This window comes from Mustela putorius, unplaced genomic scaffold (assembly GCF_011764305.1).
Source record: "Mustela putorius furo isolate JIRA1106 unplaced genomic scaffold, ASM1176430v1.1 tig00000997_pilon_pilon_pilon, whole genome shotgun sequence".
NCBI classification, from domain to species: Eukaryota; Metazoa; Chordata; class Mammalia; order Carnivora; family Mustelidae; genus Mustela; species Mustela putorius.
In genome coordinates, this window is record NW_025421527.1 from 5,172,045 (window position 1) to 5,189,013 (window position 16,969).

The 16,969-nt window shown below is 47.8% G+C and overlaps 1 protein-coding gene and 1 non-coding gene across 11 annotated transcripts in view; one reads left to right on the top strand and one right to left on the bottom strand.

Moving 5' to 3' along the window:
- ASH1L (ASH1 like histone lysine methyltransferase) overlaps positions 1–16,969 on the top strand; it is a 183,478-nt gene that overhangs the window by 157,336 nt on the left and 9,173 nt on the right. For all 10 annotated transcript variants that reach the window (XR_201234.3, XM_045086805.1, XM_045086802.1 and 7 more), the window contains 8 exons: positions 6,721–6,829; positions 7,229–7,393; positions 7,564–7,658; positions 9,563–9,720; positions 10,873–11,025; positions 14,356–14,410; positions 14,492–14,624; positions 16,289–16,537. Coding sequence is in view for 9 of the 10 variants with exons in the window: in XM_045086805.1 (XP_044942740.1) it covers positions 6,721–6,829; positions 7,229–7,393; positions 7,564–7,658; positions 9,563–9,720; positions 10,873–11,025; positions 14,356–14,410; positions 14,492–14,624; positions 16,289–16,537 (1,117 nt within the window). In the remaining variant the exon portion in view is untranslated. The remainder of the gene's footprint in view (positions 1–6,720; positions 6,830–7,228; positions 7,394–7,563; positions 7,659–9,562; positions 9,721–10,872; positions 11,026–14,355; positions 14,411–14,491; positions 14,625–16,288; positions 16,538–16,969) is intronic.
- LOC123393756 lies at positions 1,726–1,834 on the bottom strand. Its single transcript, XR_006608609.1, has one exon. It is a non-coding gene; the product is annotated as a U6 spliceosomal RNA (small nuclear RNA).

A 16,969-nucleotide genomic window follows, 5' to 3' on the forward strand; every position in this document is an offset into this window, starting at 1 on the left:
ATCTCCTGTGAGGTCACTCAGCATATTTATTACATGCCCACTGGCTTTGTCACAGTGAGAGACAATAAGTAAAATAGATAAGAGTCTAACTGAAAAGCAAAAAATTACATCTAAAAAAAATTGAAAAGGGGCATCTGGGTGGCTCAGTGGGATAAGGCCTCTGCCTTTGGCTCAGGTCATGATCTCAGGGTCCTGGGATCGAGCCCCACATTGGGCTCTCTGCTCAACGGGGAGCCTGCTTCCCTCTCTCCCTCTGTCTTCCTCTATGCCTACTTGTGAGCTCTGTCAAATAAATAAAATCTTAAAAATATAAAAACTAAAAGCAGTTGAAAAAAGATAATAGAAGATTCTGGAAAGATGGTGGAGTAGGAAGCATCAGGAGTCTTATCTCCCCTTAGATATTTACACTGGCAGAATCTGGCTGATGGAACAATTTTGGAGTCTGTTGAAGGCTTGCAACCACTGGGGGAGGCCCGAGATGGTAAATTGCCTTCCTTTTAGTCAGTTCAGTCAACTTCAACTGTTAGAACAGTAGCAACTCCCATGCCTACCCCCAGCCACATGGACGGTAGCTCTGCATGCATTCCAGCAGCTTGCACACAGATTGCAGATGCTAGGATGGCTAAGGAAGACCCTGTCCTCCAAAAACGGTGAGTCTGGGCTCTGATTGCTGCTTCTGATCACAGAGGTGCGGACAAAGATGAGCAACCATTGTGGTGGCCCCTCCCACCGTTGTAGAAAGCTCCTCTCCTGCCACATGAAGTGACTTCCAGGAGACTTGAAGAGCCAGGGCCCTATTTTCTCCCCTTCATTTTTCACTTTTCTTTTTTTTTTTTTTTCCTTTTGGGGGCCAGATATTAAAGATTAGGGCATGTGAGCCTTGGGGAAGTTGGGAGAACCTTATTTCTAGACATACCACATTATTAGGTCCAAATTTGCAGTATTCAAGAAAAAGTCACATGGAATACAAAGAAACAGAAAACTGTGGCCCATTCAAAAAAATACAATCCAAAACAATCTGTCCCTAAAAAAAGACTCAGTGGCAAATACGTTAGACAAAGATTTTATAAAACACAAATCTCCAAAGGTGCTCAAAGAACTAAGGGACAGTATGGAGAAATTCATGACAATAATGTGTGAGCAAAATGGAAATATCAGTAAAGAGATAGAGAGCAGAAGGCATTGATAGTCTAAAAAATACCATAATTGAAATGAAAAGTTCACAAGAGGGAATCAGAGGCAGATTTGAGCAGACTGAAGAAAGAAGCCATGAACTTCAAGATAAGACAATGGAAATCCTCAAGTCTGAGGAAAGGAAAGAAAAACCTTGAAGGAAAGGGAACTGACCCTAAGGGACCTCTGGGACACCATCCAGCAGACCAACATACGCATCGTTGGTGTCTGAGAAGGACCAAAGAGAAAGAGGCAGAGTGTTTGAAGAAATATTGGTTGAAAACTTCCTCAGCTTGATGGAAGCGGTGAACATGAATAAGCACGAAGCTCACTGAACTCCAAGCGAGGTGAACTCAGAGACACACAGCAGGAAACACAATCAGACTTCCCAGTGATAAAGAGCAGATCTTGAAAGCGGCATTAGACAAGCAAGTCATCACATACAGTAACATTACGTGCAGATTTCTTAACCAGAAATTTTGGAGGCCTGGGGTGCCTGGCTGGTTCAGTCAGTGGAGCCTGTGACTCTTTTTTTTTTTTTTTTTTTTTTTTTTTAATATGGAACGCTTCACGAATTTGCATGTCATCCTTGCTCAGGGGCCATGCTAATCTTCTCTGTATCGTTCCAATTTTAGTATATGTGCTGCGGAGCCTGTGACTCTTGATCTCGGGCTTATGGATTCAAGCTCCATGTGGGATACACGGATTACTTAAAAGTAAAATCTTGAGGGTGCCTGCATGGCTCAGATGGTTAATAAAGGAAGAGGCATTTCACTCCCTGATTTCAAACTGTATTACGAAACTAATAATCAAAACAGTATAGTGTTGGCCTAAAAATGATATGAATTGAACAGAGAGCTCAGAAATAAACACATGCTTGTATAATCATTTAATTCACATCAAAGGAGCCACGAATATATCATACAGAACAAGAAGTCTACTCAATAAATTGTGTTGGGAAAATGGACCCCTGTCTACACCATACACAAAAATCAAGCCAAGATGTATTAAGGACTTAAAAGTAGCACCTGAAATCATAAAATTCCTAGAAGAAACCATAGGGGTAAGCTCCTTGACATCATTCTTGGTGAAGACTTTCCGGGGTTGACACCAGAAGCAAAGGGCAACAAAAGCGGAACTAAGCAGGTAGGATGACATCAGACTATAAAGTTCCTGTGCAGCAAAGGAAAATATCAACAAAATAAGGCAACCCACAGAACGGGAGAAAATATTTGCAATTCATATATCTGATAAGGGGTGATACATGAAATAAAGAATTCCTGCAATTCATAGCAGCAAAGCACATCACAACCGAGTCTACAGTAATACTGAAGATTTTTTTTTTTTTAAGATTTTATTTATTTATTTGACGAGAGAGAGAGATCACAAGTAGGCAGAGAGGCAGGCAGAGAAAGAGAGAGGGAAGCAGGCTCCCCACCAAGCAGAGAGCCCAATGTGGGGCTCAATCCCAGGACCCTGATATCAGAAATAAATTCAGCAGTTACAGGGTACAAAAAGTCAACACACAAAAATCAGTTGCCTTTCCATACACAGGGAACAGAAGGAAATTACAAAACCATTTCCATTTACAGTGGTACTCAAAAGAACAAGATACTCAGAAATCAACCAATGAGGTGAGAGAATTGTACCATGAAAACTACAAAACGTTGCTGAGGGAAAGTTAAAGAAGGGACACCTGGGTGGCTTAGTTCAGTGCCTTCAGATCAGGTCATGCTCTCAGGGTCCTGGGATCAAGTCCCGCATCGGGCTCCCTGCTCAGCGGGGAGCTGCTTCTCCCTCTCTCTCTCCCCCTGCTCTTTCTCTTTTTCTCTCTCTATGAAATAAAATCTTTTTTAAAAAAGATAATCAGATTGAACAGCTTTCTATTTTTGTAAATTTTTTAACTTTAAGTATTACATAAAGACACAGATTTTAAGTGTCAGTTACCATCCGTTTTTACAAATGTACACACCCATACAGCCCACATCCTACCAACATAAAGAACACTTCCATTGTTTCAGGCTTAGAATCTTGCCACCTCAAAGGCAAGCAGTGATGTGGTTTCTGTCACCAGATCTGTTTTCCTGTTGCAGAGCAGCATGTCTGTGTAATCTGCTGTCTGGCTTCTTTCACATAGCAGGTTCTTACAGTTTATCTGTGTTGTTGATTTGTTGATGTTTTTTCTGGACTAATGTTCCTTTGTATAAATTCACCACAGTTTGTCCGTTTTCTTGAACTTCTTTTTGGAGAGTTAAATAAAATGAACAAATTCCTTGAGAAAGCACAACTTAAAAAATGGCACAAGGAGAGAGAAAAAGTCTGAATGTCTGCCAGTGAAGCTGAATGTATAATTAACAGCTTCTGACAAAAGAAGCTCCATGCTCAGATATCTTCACTGATAATTCTTCTGTATACTTAAAGAAGAAATAATGGCTATACTGCCAATATCACATAAACTCTTCCATTTTTTTTTTAAGATTTCATTTATTTATCTTGACAGACAGAAATCACAAGTAGGCAGAGAGGCAAGCACAGAGAGATGGGGAGGCAGGCTCCCCACCAAGCAGAGAGCCTGGGATCACGACCTGAGCCGAAGGCAGAGGCTTTAACCCACTCAGCCACCAGGTGCCCCAAACTCTTCCATTTCTTAAGGCTAGTATAACCTTCGTCAGAAACCTAACAGCATCGTTAAGAGAAATAAGAAATCCGGGTGAAGATCTCCCATGAACATAGACATAGAAATCCTGATTAAAATATTAGCAAATGGGGCGCCTGGGTGACTCAATGGGTTAAGCCTCTGCCTTCGGCTCAGGTCATGGTCTCAGGGTCCTGGGATCAAGACCCACATCAGGCTCTCTGCTCAGTGGGGAACCTGCTTCCTCCTCTCTCTCTGCCTGCCTCTCTGCCTACTTGTGATCTCTGCCAAATAAATAAAATCTTAGGAAAAAAAAATTAGCAAATCAGCTCTAGCAATATGTAGGATTAATACATCATGACCACATGGGGTTTACTCCAGGAATGGTTGGTTAGTTTAACATTCATAATCAATGTAACTTACTGCATTAATGGAATAAAGACAAAAAATCATTTATCATCTCAGTGGGGGTAATAGAAAATAGAAAAAGCATTTGATAAAATTCAGTAGTGTTTACAGGGGTACCTGGCTGGCTCAGTGTACTGTTGGAGCACACAACCCTTGGTCTTGGGGTTGAACTTTTTTTTTTTTTTTAAGATTTTATTTATTTATTTATTTATTTAGAGCAAGCACGTGAACAGGGAAGAACAGAAGAGAGACAAGCAGACTCCCTGCTGAGCACAGAGCCCAACATGGGGGCTAACCACCCCCCCCAAGAAAGTAGCACTGGCTGTAAAGGAACGATAATATTAAAAATTTCATGAAAAGATAGTATTATGAGAGTTAAAAAGCTAAGCCATACGCTGGGGAGAAGATATTTACAATATTTATCTGACAAAGAACTTTATAAATCCAGAATCTACAAATAAATAGGAAAGCCCAATTTTTAAAATAGTTCAAAGAATAGGCACAGTGAAAAGACTGAACAGTGTTCAGACCAGAGAGAACTGGATGGCTCAGTTAAGTGTTGGACTTTAGCTCAGGTCATGATCTCAGGATCGAGTCCCGTGACCATCTCTGTCCTCAGTGGGGAGCCTGGCTCACCCTTTCCCTCTCCCTCTATCACTCCTGCTCCCTCCCTCTCGAATAAAATCCTTTTAAAAAACAGTCAATACACATAAAATAGGTGTTTAATATCTTTAACCATCCAAGAGAAATACTAACCTGTGTTGGAACACGACATGTTCCGCCACAATGGCTACAGAGACAGAGATTGCCGAGCACGCAGTCTGACACGAGTGCTTGTAGGTGCTGGTGGGCGTGTGTGCGGGTGTAGAACCACGGCCAGAGAAAGCTTGCCCATACCTGTCTTGGCTAAACATGGCCCGTAGCTCCATGGCCACACTCCCGAGTATGTCCCCAGCAGAAGTGAGCGTTCACCTTCAAAGGCGTGTGCAGGAACACCCACAGAAACATCTTCATAACAGCTGAGAACTACGGGCGGTCCGGATACTTACCCGTAAGACAGGAGTCCAAGTGGTGCTGTTCACACAGAGTAGAGCTGATCGCAGCCATAGTAACACCGAGTGGGGGAACGAAGCTTGTGGTTGTGTCTCCTCCAGTGAATTACTCTGTATGATTCCGCTCATGTGATGTCCCAGCGACGCCAGACTAGTCAGTGGCGACAGAGTCACAGCACGTCCTGTGTGGGGAACACACTAGCTGGGAAAGAAAGGTTTCTGGGAGGTTGCACAGGTGTAAAGACAACTAGAAGTCGGCAAGCGAACTGTACATCTAGGAGTTGTGTGTTCTACGCCATGTAAGACCCCCCAGGGGCACCTGGACAGCTCATTTGGTTACGTTCCTGATTCTTGATTTCTGGCCCAGGGCATGATCTCAGGGTTGTAAGATCAAGGCCTGTTTCGGGCTCTGTGCTGCACGGAGTCGGCTTGGGAGCCTGCACCTCTCCCTCTGTCCTCCTCCGGTCTCCTCCCGCCTCTCCTCTGCCCTCCCCTCCCATTCTCTCCTCCTCTCTTCCTCTCTCTGAAAACAAATAAGAATCCACAAACATTTTTTTAAGTTAATTTATTTCATTTAGTAATCTCTACACCCAACATGGGACTTGAACTTACAGCCTCGAGATCAGGTGCAACATGCTCTTCCGACTAAGCCAGCCGGGCGTCCCACCAGTCCCCCCAGGTTTTTAAAACAGTACAGTGTATAATCAGATTTGTAATGTCATGGTGTAGACCAAGGGTCCGCAGACTTTTGGGGTGTGCCGGTAAAAATTTACAAAGACGTGGGTGGGGTTTGCTGTAGTTTGCCAACCACTAGCGTAGACTAAAAATGCTTTCTGAATGGGCGGGGGGAACCTGAATATATTAGAGAAATTTCCATTTCATAAGGATAGGATCCAAGCTAAACCTTAGTGTTTCTGACATTGGCAGGGAGGCAGCAGTGAAGCAAGAGAAGAAAATCTGTGGCATCAGACAGCCCGCATTTGAGTCCCCTGGTTTGAATGCAGCTTCCTTGCTGTGTGACTGAATAAACTGTCTAAGCCACAAATACTTCCTGTATAAAATAGGGATCAAAGTACCCGTCTCATCGGCATAGAAGACAGACACTGAAAGTACAGACACTGGCCAGGAAACCCCAAGTAATTGGACAGATAAGCAAAGGCACATTTGAAATCAGCATACCATTTCAGGCAGGGTATTCCTGAACTCTGCCTTTGGGGCGCCTGGAGGGCTCAGCTGGCTAAGCAGCTGCCTTCGGCTCAGGTCATGATCCCTTGGTCCTGGGATGGAGCCCCAAGTTTGGTTCCCTGCTCAGCATGGAGTCTGCTTCTCCCTCTCCCACTGCCCCTGCCACCTGCTCATGCACACACCCTCTGTCTTTCAAATAAATAATAAAATCTTAAAAAAAAAAAAAAAAAAAAGAATCTCTGCCTTTAACCCCCTCCTGCTCCGTAGGTCTGTCAATGGCGTGTACCGGATCGGACTGTATGCTCTGAAAGACGTGCCAGCTGGTACCGAGCTCACTTATGATTACAACTTCCATTCCTTTAATGTGGAAAAACAGGTAAGCATAAGCCGTTCGGGAGGGAGCTGGGACTTTGCCACCGCACCAGGCACACCACAGGCCTTCTTGAACGTTACTGTGTACAGCCGATGAGAAGTACGCCGGAGAAGGCGGGTTCCAGCCCACTTTCCTAGGGCGCCGGCTCAGAACTCTGTAGAAAGAGACTCTCTGTAGTGTTGGGTTTTGGTCAGTTCTTAGCCGGCCTAGTGAAGAAGTTTTCCCAAAGTTGAATCTTCCCTTTCCATGGAAACACATTTATATTTATTTTACTCTCAGTCGCTTTACCTCTGCCTAAAAACTTCTTGACTGAAACTGTCAGGCGTCCAGACGCTCGGGCGCGCTGTTGGAACTCGGCAGTGAGGCTGCAGGCTGAAAGCACGACTCTCTTTCCTTTCAAAGCAACTGTGTAAGTGTGGCTTCGAGAAATGTCGGGGAATCATCGGGGGCAAGAGTCAGCGCGTGAACGGACTCACCAGCAGTAAAAGCAGCCAGCCCGTGGCTACGCATAAGAAGTCCGGACGGTCGAAAGAGAAGAGGAAGTCAAAGCACAAGCTGAAGAAGAGGGTGAGTAACAGCCTCATTCCTGGCTTTCCCGGCACTGCCGCCTGGGCACTGCTGCCTGGGTGCAGAGAGAAGGCGGCCCTGGAGGCTGGTCTTAAAGCCGTCCCAGTGCCCTTCAAGGGGGTTCCCGATTGATCCTTTCTTTCCTGCAATCCGGTCCCTGTGTTTTCCAGAGAGGCCACCTCTCCGAAGCACCCAGTGAAAACATGAACACTCCAGCGAGCTCGGCCCCGCAGATTCAGATGAAGCCGATGTCTAATCGCGAGAGGTAAAAAGGAGGTTTTCTTGCCTTTGTAAGATTTGCTCGTCACTTAAAATCATTAAACATCCGTAAGGTTGAGTCGTTTCTCAGGAGGTCATTAGCCAGGAATCGGGATATGTAAATCTGGATGGGGGGTGGATACGTGTTTGTTTTCCCCAATTTCTAACTGAAATTTAGCATTTCCTTCAAATATGATCATAGGCAAAAAGAGTGTGTGTGTGTGTGTGTGTGTGTGTGTGTGTGTGTAGTATTTGCAGTTTCCATGATTTTATCACCAATGTTCACAAAATATCACGTGATTTCTACCTTGAAATTACTGTTGTTAAACCTACCACTAGCCACTAGAACATGTCATGTGTTAAAAAAAAATCAGTGTTTACTTCTGTGTCACAATTTTGGGGTTTTTTTAATCTTGTGAAAACAATTTCAGTGTATTGGATTTCCTTTTAACCCTGTGTATTAAAAATTAAAATTTTTAAATTTAAATTTTTTTTAATACTTTAAAACTTGGTTCAGGGAAGGATGACACAGGCTTCATCAGACTGCCAGATTCCCTGCTTTGTTGGTAAATTATTAGAGCAGTAAACAGGGTCTGTAGTGACCATATTCGCTCTTCCCTGTACTCGGGTAAGATTCGTCCTTGTCAGGAGTGAGCAAAGTAAATATGCATGTGCTGAGCTCCCGGGTCCTAGGACGCACCCTCCATCTTCCCTGGCCTGCTCCAGTATCTTAGAAAGTTCGTCAGCATTTGTAACTTCACTGTGATCTTGGCCCCTTTTGTCCCATATCACTTGAGTCATAGAAGTTTTAAACTGGAGGAAAACAGAGATGATCTAGTCCAGCGGGTTCTGCTCCGGCTGCGTATTCGCCGGGAGCGGTCAGCGCCTCCCGCCGGCCAGGCTGCTCCGCACATCTCTGACCTGGAACTTTCAGAGGTGGGACCAAAGCTTTAGTAGTCTATAAAGCTCCCCTGATGATTTCCGTGTGACCAGGTCAGGAACTATAAAATTGGTCGAAGTTTAGTTTAGTGAAGCCACGGTTTGAGACTTACCCAGTGTCCCATCTGTCTATGTGTGCACTGGAGTGGGGATCAAATTGTGGAGTCACCACATTGTGTGGGGTCCTTGAAGACAGACGTAACTTACCATAAGCTCACAGGTCTGCGTGGGGCACTGCATTACACAGGGTTTGCCCACGCCATACCTGTCTCACATGTCTCGGCCTTGATCTGCCAGTCCAGTCCTCCTTCTTACAGCTAGTCCTGAGCCCACGCTTCGTCTGGGCGACTTCAGTGAGAATTCGTGTACGTACTCGATAAATCGCAGCCTTCGAGTCAGGCTGTTGCACTTGCTAGAGTTTCTGAGGCTTTTAAGTGGTATTTGCCAGATGCTTACAAATAGTGCAGGGGAGTCTTTATGTTATATGGAGAAAAAAAAATGCAAAACTGAATTGTTTTCCCATATATAATATATAATTATTTTATAATAGGTGGATTAACTGATAATTATTGATTTATATCATCGTAACAGTGGTTCTGGGGCACCTGACTGGCTCAGCCAGTAGAGTGTGCAACTCTTGATCTCTGGGTTGTAATTGCAAGCCCCACATTGGGTGTTGAGATGACTTAAAAATAAAATCTTCAGGGCGCCTGGGTGGCTCAGTCAGTCAAGCCTCTGCCTTCAGCTCAGGTCATGATCCCAGAGTCCTGGGATCGAGCCCCATGTTGGGTTCTTTGCTCAGAGGGGCATCTGCTTCTCCCTTTGCCTGCTGCTCCCACTGCTTGTACACACGTTCGTGCGCGCGTTCTCTCTCTCTCTCAAGTAAAATCTTTTTTAAAAAGTGGTTTATATAGAGTGGGCATATAATAAATACTATTGAATTAATGAATAAAAGACCTTCCTTCCTTCTAGGAACTTTGTGTTAAAGCATCATGTATTCTTGGTCCGAAACTGGGAGAAGATTCGGCAGAAACAAGAGGAAGTCAAGCACACCAGCGACAACCTCCACTCTGCGTCGCTCTACAGCCGCTGGAACGGCATCTGCCGAGATGACGGGAACATCAAGTCCGGTACGGCTGGAAACAAGTGCACCTGTTGGTTCCGTAGTATTGTCTCCCACTGGTTATTTTAGTTGCTTTCATTCTATTCAAGGATTCTTTTTACTCTGGACCAAAAAAGCTAAGATCCCAGCATACAGGCATCATTCAGCTGCTCAGTTTCCTAGTCAGTGCTCGAGGGAGTAGGAAGAATCCCCTTCACCAGCTTTCCAAACACCACCTATAGCCAGAAGCGTCCATTCACGCGATCGGTAGTGGGCCCCCCGCGCCCCTTCCTACCTGGACTGTGACTTGCATATGGCTAAATCGTGACGCTGCACGCGGGAGAAAATGACAGCAGCGTAAATTTGAAGACTTCTTTCCCCCCACGTTCAGATGAGCACCGTGCGCACAGACCTCCAGATTGCTGTTCTCTGAGCTTCTTGAGTGAATAATGTAACCGCTTTCCTGAGTTCAGATCTGTTGTCCACTGGCCTGTCCAAGCGTCTTTTCTAAGCCAATAGAGTTCAAGAGTGCTCGCTCCTCGTTGAGCCTTTCCTCCCCCTCACGAAGTAGAAGCGTTGTGTGTGGTGTATGAGGGGAGCTGCTTGCTCTGTGCGAACTTGGTCAATGGGGAAATTTGCCTCCAGTCCTGTCAGTAACTTGACTGGCACGAAGTCTCCGAACTTACACCCCAGTTAGGTCCAGTCTCCTGTAATAACAGGTACTTCCGGAGTCTGGTACAGGTCCTGGTACAGGGCTTGCGCTCAATGCATGACAAACAGTCCCTCGTTTAATCTGCACGATACCTCCTGAGGGGAGCACTACCGTTATTTCCCCTTTGCAGCCCAGAAGCTGAGACAGAGAGCCTGAGGAACTTGCCCGAGATCACGAGCTAGGAAGTAGCGAAGCCAGAATTCAAACACAGACTCATTTTGGGGCGCAGGCTGGCAGCCGCTGTACTGCCCAGCGTTGGGTCAGAGATCGGGCGCCTCGAACGTGCAGCTTCAGTCTCTGTGGTAAACTCCAGCGTTTCCACAGATTTCTTGAAAGAGGAGAGAGAGAACTCCACCACTAATGTGCTTCATCACTTCAGGGAGAATAGAGCAATGGCAAGAACCCGTGGGGGAGAAGGCCATGTGGCGCTCTCTTTTCCTAGAACTGATTCTCACTGTGTCCTTGCAGACGTCTTCATGACCCAGTTCTCGGCCCTACAGACAGCACGGTCGGTTCGCACAAGGCGGCTGGCAGCGGCAGAGGAAAACATTGAGGTGGCGCGGGCAGCACGCCTCGCCCAAATCTTCAAAGAGATCTGTGATGGCATCATCTCCTACAAAGGTGACCCCCCTCACCCCAGAGGCTTTCTCCTCAGCTTTTCTGTAAAAATCCTGCCACTCACCCTCACCTGAGACCCCCAAGACCAAGAACAACGGACTGACCGTTCAGGGCGAGGGGTTTAGGAGGCTTTTCTCGGTCTTTCTTTTGTCCGCATAGAATGCATAGGACTGGTTTTACTCTTGGGGAAGTGTTGATAGAATCTAAATCCTTTGGGGGCACCTGGGGTGCTCAGTAGATTAAGCCTCTGCCTTCCGCTCAGATCGTGTTCTCAGGGTCCTGGGATCGAGCCCCACCTGGGGCTCTGCTCAGCAGGGAGCCTGCTTCCCCCTCTCTCTCTGCCTGCCTCTCCGCCTGCTTGTGATCTCTCCCTCTGTCACATAAATAAATAAAATCTTCAAAAAAAAATCTAAATCCTTTGATCTTCTATGTCAGTTTTCGGTATTTATTAGAATTTTATCAAAGTTAAGTACTGTATTTAGAAATCACGTTTTTTAGCTATAGGATAGAAAGAACAGGTCTCTGTCTTGAATGTCATTTTCCTGAATGAGGCAGTAAATTAGCAATTTAAGGAAAAGGTGTTATGAACATGTGATTTCAGTGTTTCTTAACCTTTTATTTTTTTAAGTTTTTTGTTCATTTGCTTTTGTTTTAAGTAATCTCTACACCCAGTGTGGGGCTTGAACTTAAAACCCTGAGATCAAGAGTCACATGCCCTACCGACTGAGCTTTTAAAGCATTTTCATGCAAACACCATTACCTCTCCTTTCCTCTTTCAAGACGTCTTTAGAGGATGTGATGGGGGTGATGGTGGGGAAGGAGAGTTTTCAATCTGGGGGAGGTAGTGTGGTAGTTTGTGACTTTCTGACCAGGAAATTTGGAGATGTTTAAAATGAGAGCTTTTAACAAATAACTGTAGCTTTTTGCCCTCAACTTTGCTTGCTCTCCCTCCCTCTCCCTCGATTCTGAATAATTTGGTTTCCCTTCCCTGTTCCTTTTCTGGCTACTACTTATCTCTGTATCTCAGTGGCTCTTTGCAGTTCGGTAACCTAAGGAGATAGAGAAGAAAGGGGAACCAGCCTGTCCTAACGTGGAAAGGCTTGTGGCACCTGTTCTCTTTCTATTCCAAAAAAAGTCACCCTGCCCATGGCCAGCCGGGCCCGTGTGATTTACTGTGAAGCTGCAGTCAGTCCATCGACATGTCCCCACATTCTGGGCATGAAGTAATGGGCTTTTTCCCTCACTGTTGTTAGAAAGTAAAGTAGCCTGTGAAGGTTCCCCAAAAAGTTAAAGACGGAAGGTCATGATCCCAGTCCTCGATAGACCCCCTGCTCAGCTGGGATCCGGCTTCTCCCTCTGCCTCCTGTGCTCCCCGTGCTTGCGCATTCACTCTGTCCCTGACAAATAATTTTTTTTTTTTTTAATCAAAGATGGGCACCTGAGTGGCCTAGTCAGTTGAGTGTCCAGCTCTCAACTCCAGCTCACGTGGTAACATTTTGATCTCCGACTTGTGAAATCAAGCTCTGAGTCAGCCGCGTGCTCAGCAGAGTCCCCTGGGGGTTCTCTCTCCCTCCGTCCTGCCCCCGCCCTGACCCACCTTCGTACTGACTTCCCTCTCTCTCGGATAAATAATACATCTTTTTTTTTTAAGATTTTATTTATTTTTTTGACAGGGAAAGCATAAGCAGAGGGAGGGGCAGAGAGAGAAGGAGAAGCAGGCTCCCCACTGAGCAGGGAACCCAAGGTGGGGCTTGATCCCAGGCCCCCGGGATCATGACCTGAGCCGAAGCCACACACTCGACTGACCGAGTCACCCAGGCGCCCCAATAAATAAATCTTAGGAAGGAAGGAAACAAAAGTAAAAAATAAATAGAAACACCATACGACTCAGTAATCACATTACTGGGTATTTGCCCAAAGGAAATGAAAGTACTAATTGAAAAACATACGTGCACCCCTGTGGTTTTCACAGCATTATTTAGAATAGGCAAGAAGTAGCTTCCGTGTCCATCTGTAAATGAACAGATAAAGCAGAGGTGGTATGTGTGCAATGGAATGTTTCTTGGCCACGAAAAGGAAGGAAATCTGTCTAACATGGATAGACCCTCAGGGCATTATGTTTTGTGAAATAAGTCAGACAGGTACCATGTGATTTCACTCGTATGTGAAAATTCTTAAATACAGAGAACTGGTGGTTGCTGGAGGGGAGGGGTGAAATAAAGGGGATTAAGCAGAGACTTGCAGTCACAAAATCAGTCAGTCACAGAACGGAGTACGGCGTCGGGAGTGCAGTCCGTCATACTGGAACAGCTTCGTGTGGCGACAGACGGGGACTGCACTCCCCGTGGTGCGCGTCGAGTCCCACACACGGTTGTCAGATCGTGAGGTGGTGTACCCGAAGCTAACACTGTATGTCAACTATACTTCAGTAATAAAATAGAATGTTTTGAAAGATTTTGTTTATTTTAGTGAGCGCTCGCGAGCAGGGGGAGGAGCAGGGAGCGAGAGCGCCCGGCGGGCTTTGCTGAGCTGGGGCTCATCTTCCGACCCTGAGACCCCAAGCGGAGCTGGAAGCTAGAGTCAGAGGCTTAACTGACTGAGCCACAAAGGTGCCCCAGGAAATAGAATTTTTAACAAAGAAAGTAGGTAAGGTAGCAATAGCCTCAGTTGTGGATTGTTCACATAATATAAAGTAACTGTTACAGAAGATGGATTCCAGCAAGGATTTCCAGTTCTAAATCATTCATTACCTGGAATTTATTTATTTATTTTTTTTTAAGATTTTATTTATTTATCTGACACACAGAGATCACAAGTAGGCAGAGAAGCAGGCAGAGAGAGGGGGAGGCAGGCTCCCTGCTGAGCAGAGAGCCCGATGTGGGGCTCGATCCCAGGACCCTGGGACCATGACCCCAGCCAAGGGCAGAGGCTTTAACCCACTGAGCCACCCAGGTGCCCCCATTACCTGGAATTTAATGGAACCCAAACCAACAGAATAATAGTGTGGCCGACGGTCCACGAGCAAGAACTAGAAAACTCTGGAGAAGACGTTCTCGGCTTCAGTAACGGTTGCGGAGCGGGGCGTCGACGGCCCTCCGTCCTTCAGTCCCTCCCTGTCCCTCGCTGTTCCTGTCCCGGGTCGTCTTGAAAGCCCTCCCCTGCCTCCAAGAGCCCACGTTTCTGAAAAGTCTTGTACTTTTCATGGTTGCGCCTCAAAAAAAGCTTGGATTTTCCCCGCAAACTTCCTACGTGAGGGCTTCTGCGTTCTCCGAGAGAGTGCGCGCTGGCCTCTCCCGGTCACACCGGCCTTCTGACCCCCGCCTTCTTTTGCAGATTCTTCCCGACAAGCTCTGGCCGCCCCCCTCTTGAACCTCCCCCCAAAGAAAAAGTAAGTTCAGCAGCGTAGGAACCCGGGAGGTTTCAGTCTGCGCTCGGCCTGCCGGGTTGACACGCTGGCTTTCGGCTGCAGGAACGCGGATTACTATGAGAAGATCCCAGAGCCGCTGGACCTGGCCACTATCGAGCGGCAGATCCTCACCGGCCATTACAAGACCGTGGAGGCCTTTGATGCTGACATGCTCAAGGTGTTCCGCAACGCTGAGGTACCTACACTGACTTCAGACGTGGATTTAAGACGTTTATTTTGAAGGAGAGGTGGGCGGGGGACGGACTAGCTGGGGGGCGGGCGCGAGGGGGTGGACATGAAGGAAGGCCCTTGCCGTGATGAGCCCGGGGGAGAGGCGTGCGCGACGAAGCCCTGAGTGCCCCAGAAACCGGCATCACAGTATAGGTTAGGGAACTAGAATTTCAATCAAAACTTGAGGAAAGGGTGCAGTCCGTGGAGCGTCCGCCGTCGCTCAGGTCGTGATCCTGAGGTCCTGAGATGGAGCCCTGCGTCGGGCTCGCTGCTTCTCCCTCTGCCCGCTGCTCCCTCCTGCTTATGCTGTCTCCGTCGCAAATAAATAAAATATTTTTTAGAAGTAATAACTTCTTTAGAAAATTTTTGTTCTAGAGGTTTAAGATTTTTACCTTCTGTCAGCCTTTATATTTCTGGCAAAGGAAGGCAACAATTTTTTTTTTTAAGATTTTAGTTTTAAAAAGAAAGGATTTTATGTCTTTATTTGAGAGAGAGAGAGAGCAAGCGTTAACAGGGGCGCGGCAGGCAGAAGGAGAAGCAGGCTCTCCGCTGAGTGGGGGGCCCCGTACGGGAGTCCATCCCGGGACTCGGGAATCATGACCTGAACTGAAGGCAGAAGCTTTAACTGGCCGAACCACCCAGGCGTCCCAAAAGACAGCAATTTTTACTGAGTGCCCTTGTGTAAAGTTTAGGTTTGCTAAATATTGTGGAGTTTTTATATATAGTAAAGACATTGATATCACTAGAAGGAAAGACTAAATTATACTCCCCAAAATGACATTTTCTTAAAAACCTAATTTAGGGGTGCCTGGGTGGCACAGTCAGTTCAGTGTCTGACTCTGGTTTCATCTCGGGTTGTGATCTCAGGGTCCCCAGGCCCACCTTGGGGCCCGTGCGTGGGCGCACACCCACATTCTCTCACTCTCTCTAGTTGAATAGATAAATCTGGGGGGGGAACAACCTAATTTAGTTTTGAATCTTTCACACACTTAAGTCATAGCTGTAGTTTCTGTCCTCAAGGCAGTAAATACACGTAAAGACGCAGAATTGTGTAGAGTAAGAAGAAATAAATCTGAAGGATGGAACTGGGGTTTAGGCTAATGGGTGGTAGATTACACTGGTGAGAAGGTGACCTTGAACCTAAAAGAGGAGATAGAATATTGTATGGAACATGGAGAAGACGTTTTTCAGTGATTTTGAAATCGTTGGAGAGGAATGAGACTAAAGGGGCTACAAGATAACAGGAGAATTGAGGTGAGGACCTGGGGACAGAAACAAGCAGAGTGGACAAGTAGGAGAACTCGGTGGGTGCTGGGCGCCAGCACGCTTTCTGCCCACCGCGCTTCCGAGTGCACAGCCTGCGGCTGCGGGACAGTGAGCGCTCACGCCGCCGGCTCCGATCGGGGTCTGCGGGGTGTGCAGGGTGTGCGGGCCCAGGACGGTGGACAGCCGCAGAGGAGACCGGAAACGCACGCTCGGGTCCCCGTGCCTCCTGCGGGCTGTGCGGGCGGGCGGCGGGGCCCTCGCTCTGACCTGAGGCCCGCGCCCCGAGATCGGGAGCCGCGGCCGCACACACTGAGCGCCCCCCGCCCCAGAAGACCCACCAGGCTCTCCCCTGCTCTCCCGCAGAAGTACTACGGGCGCAAGTCGCCCATCGGGAGGGACGTGTGCCGCCTGCGGAAGACCTACTACAACGCCCGGCACGAGGCGGCGGCGCAGATCGACGAGATCGTGGGGGAGACGGCGAGCGAGGCCGACAGCAGCGAGACGTCGGTGTCGGAGAAGGAGAGCGCGCACGAGAAGGACGACGACGTGATCCGCTGCGTGTGCGGCCTCCACAAGGACGAAGGCCTCATGATCCAGTGCGACAAGTGCATGGTGAGCCCGCGCCGGCCGGGCCTGCAGACTGGGGAGGCGCCGCTGCGCTCGCCTCGAGTTTCACCGGGGGCCGATCCCCTCCGCGCCCCACACTTTCCCTCGCTGCGCGCCTCTCGGCCCGCGGGGCACCGCACGTCTGTGCAGGACGGGGCTTCCCGCGGAGCCGCCTCCCTCGGGAGCCGAGTGGACGGGGCTTCCAACGGAGGAGCATCCACGCTGCGCTGCCCGGTTGGGGAGTGGAGCCAGGAGGGGCAGGGGTGCGCGGGGCAGTCCCGGGGCTGCAGCCTGGAGAGCATGGGGGGGGGCGGGGACTCACCCCTTCTGGCACCCGGTCCCTGGGCGTCCGCGGGGCTGGACAAGGGCCTCCGCGGTGCTGTGGTGCTCCGCGCTTCTCCACACGTGCCCCGGCGGACCAGGCAGGTACTTGGTTCA